At 42.9% G+C, this 12152-nt stretch overlaps 1 protein-coding gene across 1 annotated transcript in view; it reads left to right on the top strand.

Moving 5' to 3' along the window:
• The window catches only part of Myo10A (unconventional myosin 10A), a 121656-nt gene that overhangs the window by 94777 nt on the left and 14727 nt on the right, over positions 1 to 12152 (top strand). Inside the window, exons 42-45 of the mRNA XM_080286580.1 lie at positions 5918 to 6050; positions 8322 to 8467; positions 9426 to 9968; positions 10335 to 10505. Of these exons, the coding sequence (XP_080142706.1) occupies positions 5918 to 6050; positions 8322 to 8467; positions 9426 to 9968; positions 10335 to 10505 (993 nt within the window). The remainder of the gene's footprint in view (positions 1 to 5917; positions 6051 to 8321; positions 8468 to 9425; positions 9969 to 10334; positions 10506 to 12152) is intronic.

Consider the following 12152-nt stretch of genomic DNA (forward strand, 5'->3'; position numbering starts at 1 on the left):
TCGCTTACCACTCGCTCGCTTCGCAGAGCGAGTGGTAATGTTCTCAGTTGTGAGGTTGGCTGGCTGGCTTCGTGAGTGTGTTGCACATCCTGAATTTGCGTCAGATCAGAAATGGAGGTGAAAAGTTATGTGCCGAGGAAAAACTTTCCGGCTACTTGGGTGGTGAGATCCCATCGTGAGACGGCTTCTAGTTTTTGTCTTTTTTCCAATGTGTGTGTTCTTGTGTTTATTATATTTATTTCTTTATATTTCATCAGACAACAGGACTTACCCCTTGAACCCCAGGATTTTTTTTTATTTTTTTTTAAAGTAATTCTACTACTAGACGTTTTTATTCAACCAGAGGATCTTTATTAGTGGAAGGGTTATTGAAGTTTATATCCAAGCTCTCCATTTCGAAAATCTCCCCTCAGCTGAATAAAACCGTCTGATAGCACGAATGAAACGACATGACAGGTTGCACCATAGGATTGAAAGGGTTAATATTGGCTTGGTGGGAAGAGCGAACGTAACGGAAAAAACGTAAAGAGCATTGCGTTCCCAGGGAGTGAGCACAGGACATGAAATATGGTTACCGTCTTTATTTTTATTTTTTCAAGACAAGGACGTGATCTGTTTGGGTATCTGTCGGTGCCATTTCATATTAGGATCACCGTGGGACCGGACCTTCTTGGAGGGAGAGTGATAGCCAGAGTTTACCCTTGACAAAGCTGATGAAGTGTGAATGAGGAAGGGGTATCGTTAGGAAGTGTTGCAATGTACAGGTGCTGTAGTGGCTATGCTTGTGTTGCTGGCGAAGTACGAAAGGGGAAGGAGTGTCTAGAAATGTTAAGGTGAAAGAAGTAGAGCAGAGGAAGAACTGAACAATTGCTGTAGGGGGACTCCTTCACGTGGTGGTACTGATATAACCGGACAGTGAAGCTGCCCGGTTATACAGAAGTCCCTCGAAAGGAGGATGACTATGGGTTGCAGGATAATGGAAATTTCAGCCTGCAGTTCACCGGGTTCGCGTTTAGTTGAGCTTGGGTCCACAACAGCAGGTATTCGGAAGGCTCCTAAGTTGACGAGAATGCAGGCCAAGGAATAGAAAATAGATTGTAAGGTTCAGTGGCCGTGATAGAACGGAAACATAGGTGATTGGGAGAGACCTGCAGTGAAAATGGGACTTGCGGTTATGAGCTCAGAAATCATGGAGAAAATGTGTTTGTGTGTGTGTGTGTGTAAGCGAGAGAGAGAGAGAGAGAGAGAGAGAGAGAGAGAGAGAGAGAGAATGAATTAATGGAACCGGGAAATTTTAGTTGAAGGGGTACGTAGCATTCTCTCTCTCTCTCTCTCTCTCTCTACCGTGTACAGTATATAATACTTATAAGGAATGGGGTAGGAGGATTGAGATTGCCTACGAGGAAGTACTGTATGTGCAGAGGAAAACTGGAGAAAGTTGATGGATGGAGAGAATGGTTTATGAGTTGGAAAGGATAGGTTATGGATGCATTGCAGTTGGCAGATGGATAGGCGGAACGAGTCTGTACGATGGGCGAAGGATGGAGTGCATGTGGATGAGGCCAGGGTGAGTATGGATGTGAATATTGATTGGGCGCTCAGTAACCAGCACTGCACGATGTGGGGAAAGGTGTTTTGTGTAGCCTAAATGTGTACCGATAGATGGTTTCGTGGGATGGCTGGATGGAATGCATGTAGGCTAGGTGAAAATGGATGAGAGTAGTGAATTTCAAGTGGCTGGATGTTGATAGGTAATGCATGTGAATGATAAAGTGAATGAATGTGTAGGAATATGAAGCGGTTGAAAAATGTAATGGATGAATGCGGATGGGAGTGGTTGTGAATGTTTAGTGGATGAAGAATAGGTTAATGTGCTGTACTGTACATGTAAGAGTAGGTGAATGTGTACTCGTGGGTGGGATTGTATGGAGTGGAGGTAGGGATGAGTTTGTATAGAGCAGGTGTGGATGACAGTGGTTGGTAATGGTTAAGTGGATGAAGGAAATATATTACTACATGACTTCCAGTCCTGTGTTCAGACATTACAAAATGAACGCATTTTGATATTTTTCCCAGTGTTCTTTGGAAGGGACAAGGATTGAAGGCTTTCAGGCTTAAGGTGTACCGTATCTTATTTTGCATACAAAAGTGAAATGTTGATTTGAGGGTGGAGTTCGTTCCGCGAAGTTTAGTTGCAGTCAGACTAGAAATAAAGGTATATACAGTGTATTAGGAGGATGAATATTGAGAAGTTTTGAAGCCATAAGTGACTGTGAGGGTGGATCTGGAGTGGAAGGATTGGATACGGTAATACTGGATAAGCCTTGGATATTGCAGCAGCCAGATCTTAGTCAGCCTGAGAAGAACGTGTAGTAATGATTGCTGTATCTACCTCTTGCAGTTCAAAAGCTTTCACGTAGCTAAGTAAGGAGGGGGAGACCGAGTTTGAGTTGGAGAGATGGAGTGGAGCGATATATGAGGGAGGGGGAGCGAGCTGGAAGGAGAGCAGGCAAATGACAGAGGATAAGGCAACTAGGAGGTGATTTGTTTGTGGCCTTCATACGGGATTAAGGCGTCTGACAATAGATGCAAGTTAAATTGTCTAAAAATAGCAAACATTAAAGTAAAAAAGACGTTTCCCTGGTTGAATGGACTAAGGGTGTAGGTGAGTGAATGAAGCGTAAATTAGTGTGTGTATAATGAGTGTAGCGTGACAGATGATGGGTGTATTAGAGTTGTATAAGGCGGTTAGTGGGGTAGGGATGTAGGTTGAGGTATTCTTGCACACACACACACACACACACACACACACACACACACACACACACACACACACACACACACACACACACACACACACACACACACACACACACACACACACACACACACACACACACACACACACACACACAAGCATATCCCCTCATTGCCTTAAAGCTCCTCACATCTTGATTCCGCTCTCAATATATCTGTAAGATGTAGGTTAATATTCTCACTCGTCATACGTCGCCAGCCAAGCAAATTTGATTCCGTATGTCTTCACGTACCACATATATTTTCCTTACAATTCATTCCTCATCTTGCTATCACACGTAAATCACCCTTCATCTTATCTCTGCCCCCACATCTTCATTCATTACACATCTCTACCGAGCCTTCTTCATCTCATCACCCACTGCACATTGCCACATTTGTCTCATTCATAGCATGCCCCTTCTTTTAACATCTTACATTGTCTCATTCGTCATCTTATCATACCCTACCATTTCTTTCCCATCTCATCTCCACACCCCACACATTACCTCATTTGTCTGTAGGCTATAACATTCCTCCTCCTTTTTCATCTCATCCCCACACCCCACACATTACCTCGTTTGTCTAAGCATACCTTTAACGTTTCCTCTCCTCACACCATGCTACATCTTTCATCTCCTCCACAGCACAATCCTTCCGTAACTCCTTCAACCTGGTGACGTGAAAATGAGTGTGCAGTATTATTGGCACCTCCAGGCAGCTTTACAATGTTCTTGGGAAAATTGTATGGAAGGATAATTGAGTATTTCTGACCTCCTCAGTTGGAAAAGGTTCTGAGCTAAATCAAATTGTCAGGAGGTAATAAAAGGAGAAATATTATCATAGCATTGAAGGTGTTAACATTTTCTTTCAGTCAGCCCTTCTTGTTTCCCCCATTCACTGCCTTGCATCACTACTTCACTCAAAATTCGGTCAGTTGGTCGGTTAGTTTCCCCCTCTCGCCCGTAAACATTGCCGTATACAGTGTATGCACCATCGGCCACATACAAAGGCCCATTCACTCCCATGTGTTTATTGTGAGAGAGAGAGAGAGAGAGAGAGAGAGAGAGAGAGAGAGAGAGAGAGAGAGGCTTGCTTCAGTAACATTCTTTAAACGCCAGCAGCGTTCAAAAATGTGTAACCTAAATTATTATCTGCAAAACATCAAAAGAAATTTTATCAGTAATACATCAAAAGAAATACAGTTACATAGTGATTCCTTTAAATTGGACCTGAGCGTTTTGTCTCCATACCGGCATGTTTTGTTATATGCGGTAAATATATATAGTATGATAAAGTATGTGGCTGTTGCTGTGTGGTAGGGCATACTGATGAGTGTTTCAAAAGTGGTCGTGTGTTTCAGAATGTTTAGCAAGAAGAGTAAAGGTACAATAAATCATGAGATAGTAAAGTTATGATAAATCAAGAGAGACAGAGAAGCTAGGTGTGATAAAGGAAGAGTAAAGATGCTATAAAACAAGAGGGAGTAAAAGATATAATAAATCAAGAAAAGTAAAAATATGGTAGTATTTTGTTGATCGTACTGTAAACTGCTCTCGTCTTGAATAAACTGTGAATTGTTACATAGATAAACCAGTGTGCGAGTGATGTGTAAAGTGGCTTTTGAACTTCCGCCAATCTACCATCACCTGGAAAATGCTTCCGGATTCGGTGTGGTACTACCCGGCTCAGCATGCCACAGAAATGACACACAGAACCGTACCAGACACACTCCAGGCCCTCCCAGACGTGTCCGAGGACCATCACAGCAATGGGACCTCAGCCAGATCACAGATGAACCATCGAAGGTACTCCTATAAGTCTATGGAAAGCCTGCAGGAAGTGGATGAAACTGAGGGAGACGACACACACAGTAATTCTGACGTGGAGGAGGAGGGTTCAACAGTGCCACCATACTCAGCGAAGAGCGATTCTGGAAGGGTTTCTGTGGTTCGAAGTGGTAATAGTTATATAAAAACAGCATCCAGGAATCCACTCCTTGTTGGAAGGGGCGATGTAAATGGGAACTACGAAGCGAGTGATTTGGACAGCGAGGAGGCAAAACACCCAGTCACTCCAGTCAAAGACATTCAAAATAAGTGGAATAGGTATCACCCCCAGCTCGAGAGTAGCCACGACCACCCCCACGACCTTCAGAAGACTCCAAAGCACCACCACCACCTCCAGAATAGCCATGAACCCCACTGTCAGCTTTATAAGACGAAGGCATACGACTCCCACCTTCAAGATACCCACGAACCTCACTGCCAGCTTCACAGAACTCGAGAATACCACTCCAGTCAACTTCAGTATGACCAGAAACACCTCCCTCAACTTCAGACCACTATATATGACCCCCAGCTTCAGAAAATTCAAGGACACCGCTACAACTGTCAGAACACCCACGACCATCCTCCCCACCTTCAGAAACTACCATACACCATTCCACAAGACAAGGTTAGGCACAGCAACTACACCCAACCCAGCCTTCTTCCACTCCAATCAAGGCCCCGACGGAGGGTGAAGGTTGAGGGTGATGGTAGCTACGGGTGGAGGGAGGGTGAGGGTGAGGGTGAGGTGAACAGTGTGACTCCCGGCTTAGACGATTGGCACCAAGCCTTGGGTGCCACGTCGCGACTAGGCTGGGCACTCGTTCTCTATCACGCCGTCAGGAACAACTTTCATCCCCACCATTTTGCTCGTTTGGCATTCCAGGTAGAGTTTTAGGTCAGTTGTTCGTTTGCATCATCTTCATCATCATCATCATCATCATCATCATCACTGGAATGGGTATAAGATTCTTCACTGGCCCATCACTATCACCCATCAGTTTGTTCTGCATTTTGTATCGTTTATAAAGAACCAAGAAGTTTGTTTTTAAGTACGAAAACCATTGGCCGGGGGGGGGGGGATTATAGAATGAGTGATTAATTGATTTTTTGTTACTTATTGCAGGGAAGTCAAAATAGTAGGTTGATTGCTTGATAATCTTATTTCCAAGGTAACCAGGAATACCTGTGAGCGGTGGCTGACTACCTGACGAGTGAAAGTAGACAGTATAATGATGATGATATTTATTATTCTATATTTGTTTATGTATTTTATTTTTATTTGTTTGCAGGGAAGCCAAGAATACGTGCGAGCAGTGGCGGACTACCTGACGAGTGAGAGTAGACAGGGTGGCCACTCCCTGCTTAGCTTCAGGAAGGGTGACATTATTAGGGTGACTGGACCTGACAGATATGGCGAGAATGGTGAGACTTTAGTTCACCCTTACTGTTATAGTCTACTTCATCCTTAATATAATATTCTGTCTCATCTTAAAGTTCCTCAGTCTCACCCTTACTCTACCTCCTCAGCCTCACTCTTATGCTGCCTCCTCAACCTCACCCTAAATTTCCACCTACCTCATCCTACCTTAGACTCACCCTCCACTTGCGCCAACCTCACCCTGCCTCATAATCACCAAATCTTCCTCCTTACCCTTGCTGTCACCCTCTACCTCTGTCAACCTCCTAAACCTGTATTAAGACCTTTCTCAGCTTAGCTTCAGATTGGGTGATGTTAGAGTTGCTGGATGTGACCGCTGTGGAGAGAATGGTAAGTCAAGCTGTGTTATAATCTACCATTCTTATACCCCCATACGTACTCCGCCTCCATTTTGAAAACTGTGTCCCAGAGGTGAGTAAAATCATGAGGTGGCAAGATTAAAAAATCAAAAGTTCCAACCATCGTAATAGCCCCCCCCCCCTCTTCTACACCATGAGAGGACAAAGGTACGTCTGCCTCATCACCTTCACTCACTTTCACCTTCCACTACGTGCCTTGGTCCGTCACACTCTCACTACCCACCACTTTATGCACCTCAGTCTTGCCTTATGTTTACCGGGCATACAGATAGACGTGCTTGAACATAGAGAAAGGCTCAACAAGTGAAAGTGTAAAAGGATCTGGCTTTGAAATGTATTATTATTACAATCATAATTAGTAGTCTTCCATCATATTTTTCTAGGAAATGACGTCAAGAAGATGAGGCTGAAGTACAGTAGTAAAAGCAGCAGCAGCAGCAGTACTATAGTACTAGTAGTAGAAGTAGTAGTAGTAACGTGCAGTGCCATTTAGTAAATTGAAAACTAATACCTTTTTTTTTTCTGAAATCTTTCAAGAGAAAAAGTAGTCTGTTCCTTTTATAACAAGAAATATTTCAGTTCAGTAGTCTTGATTTTAAAAGTGATTTCAACTAGTAGTTGGCAACTCATCTATGTACGTAAAAGAAAATGGATTTTAGTCATGTTTATAGGAGTGACTAAGAAAGAAAAAAATAAGGTTATTAATTCTACCGGTTGTAAATTTAGCTGATGAGTAGACTGTACCTAGTGTGACTAGTTAGAACTGAAGGATGACTTCTGGATGGATAATGATGACTGAGTAAAGTGACATGACTGAAAGTGGTTCTTGACCAACAGCAGTTGGTGATTTTATGGCGGAAATTTTTGTAAGGAAAATTTATGCCAGAAAGTGAACTTGTTATTGATAAAAGTGGTTAAGATTGATATAATGGTATAGGCTACTGTATCTAGTTATAAATGAAGTGACTTCAGGCTGATAGCTGAATATGAACTGAATATTATATGACAAAAGTCTATCTGCATATTTATGACCAGTTGCCCAGATCCCAGAAGGGGTGACCACAAAGATCTCCATGTCAATCCTTTGCCGTCAGGCTGCCCTATCTCCATCTCACAACCCCCCTACTCATACGGTGCTCTACCCTGTCCCTTCATCTCATCTCCGGTCTCCCTTACTGTTGTATGCACTCAAGTCACAAGTTATTTTTGACAGTGGTACAGTATTTAGGTGAAAGCCCATGATTCAGAGGTGACTTGTATCTTACCGTAGCAGCAATCAGATCGTTGTACTGTATTCACTCATGGAAACCCATCAGTTGAATACATTATACCTGTTGTAACACATGTCATGGGTTGTTGCCAGTTTAATTCAGCAGAAGAAGACTGCTGCCCACCAATGAAATTATTAACTTTTGAATGTGATGATATATTTTGGTGTTTTATTCTTCTGCCTCCAACTGATTATATTCATTAGGGGAGATTTATATTTGTGAAGGAGTTAGTGAAGGCTATATCTAATCCTTCAGTTTCAGAAGTCTAAATCAACATAAAATAATCTAGAGGTGTGAATAAAACAAAAGATTACATCAGTCGAGTGAAGGGGTCAGTATAGTTGAAGAATTATGTTGAGGGATAAAGTCACTGAATTTGTGTGCCTGGGATGGATCATTGTAACATCTTTTAAGTCAAAATGGAGAAAGCTGGGGGAGCCTTTGGTCCTGCAGTGAACCCCCACAAGTTGATAATGAGGGTGATGTTAATGATGAGTATGATGGTGGTAATGGTGTTAATAATAATGAATACATTGATGAACTTACTGTATGATTTGGGTGATGATGAGCATGATAAATGTGAATGATGATGATATTAGTGATGCTAATATTGGTATGTCTACAGGTTGGCTACAGGGAGTGCTTGATGATCGCACAGGTCTGTTCCCAGTGGAGTATGTGGCTCCTGTGACCCGCACCCACACCACCACACCGCCACCTGCTGCCGCACCCACCAAAGTTGCACATCCAGCAAGACAGGCTGTTAAACAGGTAAGCAGCCATCTATTTGTGTGTATGTGAGAGAGAGAGAGAGAGAGAGAGAGAGCGAGAGAGAGAGAGAGAGAGAGAGAGAGAGAGAGAGAGAGAGAGAGAGAGAGAGAGAGAGAGAGAGAGACCCACACCCACTTCACCACGTACTGCCTTATGCACTATGTTGCTCATCCACCAAGACTGGCCACCAAACAGTTTAGCTTGTATGATAATATGCACTGGTAATAAGGAAGTAAAGAATAATAATGGGGTGAAGATAAAAATGCCAAAGACTTGTGTGATGTGTGAATGGAAAACACAGCTTGAATGGGTGTAGTAAGGGTCTGTATTTCACAGTGGTGTTGGTGTTGCTGGTGCAACCCCTGGTGAATGTAGGAAACTGCAGGCTGATGCTTTCTTGTCCTGCAGTCCATTATCCTACTTGCAGAGGATGGGGAAGGAGTTGAGGACATGTGCATAAATGGCAGTGCAGCACATTAACAGTTTAGGCTGAGTAGGACCAAGGATGGGAGGGAGGGATGGAGTGGAGAGATAAATGAGAAATGGGGTGTGAGTTGGAGGGCAGGCAAATGGCAGGGGGCAGAACGATGTGGAGGTAATTAGCTTGTGGGCGCCTCTTGTGGGATTAAGGCATCTGGCAGTAGACCAGGTAGGACTGTGTAAGGAGGTTGGATGAATTTGGGAGAGGATCTGTATTTTGGTTGATGCAAGCAAAACTGCCAGACATGTTGAGAATATCCCAGCACTCAAACCTTGTGAGAGGGGTAACAGGCAGTTTTCTGTAATTTATTGTGGATTTTAAAGAAAAAATATATATCTGAAAAAGTTTACATTTGACATGGACATGCTATATGGCACAGTATATACAGTATGAACAAGTTTGAATTTTGATAAGAAGTATATGACTAAATTGGTAACAGAAGATTGGATATGTATTAAGGAATCTTTATTTTCACAGAGCCGGAAGGAATCCTCAAAGTCAAGCATCATAGAGAGGGATGTGGAAGCTGCCAGCCCTGTGAGTGGCAGTGGTGGAGGCAGCGGTGGTGATGGACTGTGGACGCATCATGAAGTACACCACCAACAGCACCACCATCACCACCACCACCAGACTACCACCACCACCACCACCACAGTCACCTCTGCCATCAACAACACCAGTGCCGTGACAACACCTCCACTGATACACCACCACTCACACCATGACGACTCTGGACACTCCTCAGAGGGCGAGGGAGGCGGAGGAGGGGGAAGTGGGAGTGGAGGAGGGAGAATCAGTGGAATTGTGGATGTGGGTGGAGGAGGAAGTGGAGAAAGTGTCGAAGGTTCTGCTCCAGTGGTTCATGATGGTAAACACTCGCTACTGCAGTTTGCGCTACAACATTTCCGAGTGTCAAAGGAACAAGGGATGGTACAGTCAGATGGGACACTACAAACCAACAAAACATCCAAGAAGAAGAAGAGCAAAGAAAATGGGGCAGGCTGGACATGGAAAGAACAGGTTGGTCACTTAAGTATCTGGTATTTGGTAGAAATTATAGCTTTTCAAATGTAATTACAGATACCATGGAATATAGTTACCCAATGGAGGTTATTCTCATTATGTTAGTACTGCTTGTCTGTGGCATCCTAGTCTTGGACTGCTACAGTAAAAAAAATGTAATGAAGGTGTAATATTAGGCTGACTGTTATCTTTTTTATCATTTTAATATTTTCTTATCTTCACACTTGCACTCCTTCAGGTTACTCTATACTAGTATATTGTAATAGAAGAGTGTGAGTAATAACATTCAGCAAGATAGCATCAATAATTCAATATGTAGTAGTTAGTACATAACAGGGATTAATGTGTTATGTACATGCTCAGGTTGAGATGGTAAAGTTCACACAGTCTCCATTGAGTGCCTCACTTCTGCCACTGGATACTGAGTCAAGCCAGGTTGGTGTTGAGAGCTTCCTGGCAGTGATGAGGTACATGGGGGATTACCCCATGGCACCCCACCAGACTGAAGTCCACTGTGTTTACACCATCCTCATGGTAAGTTACCTAGATTTGTGTACAATCAACATTCACCTAGTGGCCCTTTCATCTTTGGATTCATAGGTTTTGGAACGTGATATACAGTAATGAACAGAGATGGTTTAAGGTGCATATTATCATCCATCTCATGGTGATAGTTTCAAGTTTGTCTGTTATCTCAGTTGAGCGCCTGTGACTCCAATAATCAAGGGTAGGAGAGGTGACTGGACTTGAGCAGTTGACTATACCCTTTTTATGTAAGCGTGGCTCAGATTTTTTTGCTTTTGCAGCTTCCTTTGGGTAGTTGAGTTGGAAAAAAAGCCAATGCTGTGGTTGTGTATCCTTTTCATAGCACCTTTTCATGGCTGATGTCATATTCTAGTGTTAATTTAATGGAAGAACTCTGAATTCAAGATAGAGAGATGGCATTTGTAGGCCAGATTACAGTAAAAAGAGTATACTTCAAGTGATAGTCTTCTCATAATGGCACAAAGGGTGTGGAACAGTTAACAGGCATTAAATGTTAAGGATTATGGAAGCCTATTCTCAGGTTCCCAAACTCAGTATGACTAACAGGAGACTGGATGTTACTCTCTCAGTAGAACAAATAAAATGATCATGTACCAGGGCTGTACAGTCAAAGAAACATCTCATCCCACTTCCATCTGAAGAAAGTATACAACTGGCAAAAATGCAATAAAAGCCCTGTCCATACTAGTATGTGTTTTGAATCGTTCATTTTTTCTGCTACGTGTTCATAAACTTTGGAAAAGTATGTCTTTGTACATTGATTTTCTGTCTTTAGCTGGTCTGGACCATAATAGCATGGCCTTGGGCCTGTACACTGCACAGGGGGGTAATCTGAGATTAGCTCCCCCTCCGTGGTTTTTCCTCTTTCCATACTTTGTGGACCCTTACTCACCTCATCTCTGGGTGGGAAGAAATTGTTGGGTTGGTGACAGTGATGATGATGATAATTGTTGATACATGAAAGCCACTAGTGTTATGTGTTTTATGGGTTTGAGTATTGTAGGTAAGTTGCAGTCATGTAGCTACTACTGTACCTCTAGTTTTAAACAGTTAGGATAATACTGTAGTGTACTGTACACCTCAGGCAGGTAGCAGATCATCTTTTAGTGTGCACCAGACTTGTGAGGTGGAACCAAGATTCCAGGTGCTTGAATAACATGATATGCTGTTGATTTTTGTCTCTCTGACGTACAGTAAACTCTCAATTATTCATCGTCGTAGTATCCGATGCTTTTTGCTCGACACTAGTAAAACAATATCAGGTGAAATAAGGCAATATCTGACTCAGAAATGGAAAGCACCTGGCCTTCTGGCTCAGACAGGATAATTTCACTGTGATTTCCCCTCCCCCCCTAAATGCAAACTGACCCATTTGGAATATGGGCATTTTTTTTTTTTTCTTTTATCTATACATTCAACCCTTCTGCTAAAGATACATATAATATTTTTTGTTAAAAGAAAAAAAAAATCCATCCATCATCCAATCCTACATTGCCCCAAGGGGAGCGTTGGAGCCCGGGGCTAGGCCAGTTGGTCCTGACATTTAAGATGAGAGTGACCAGCCTCACTCATCCCTGAGTGGCATTACATGAGCAATAAACCCCAACCAGCCCTTGGATATAAAGCTACACAGGC

The sequence above is a fragment of the Coenobita brevimanus genome, chromosome 112 (assembly GCF_032717465.1).
Source record: "Coenobita brevimanus isolate Jiangsu-jjx chromosome 112, ASM3271746v2, whole genome shotgun sequence".
NCBI lineage: Eukaryota > Metazoa > Arthropoda > Malacostraca > Decapoda > Coenobitidae > Coenobita > Coenobita brevimanus.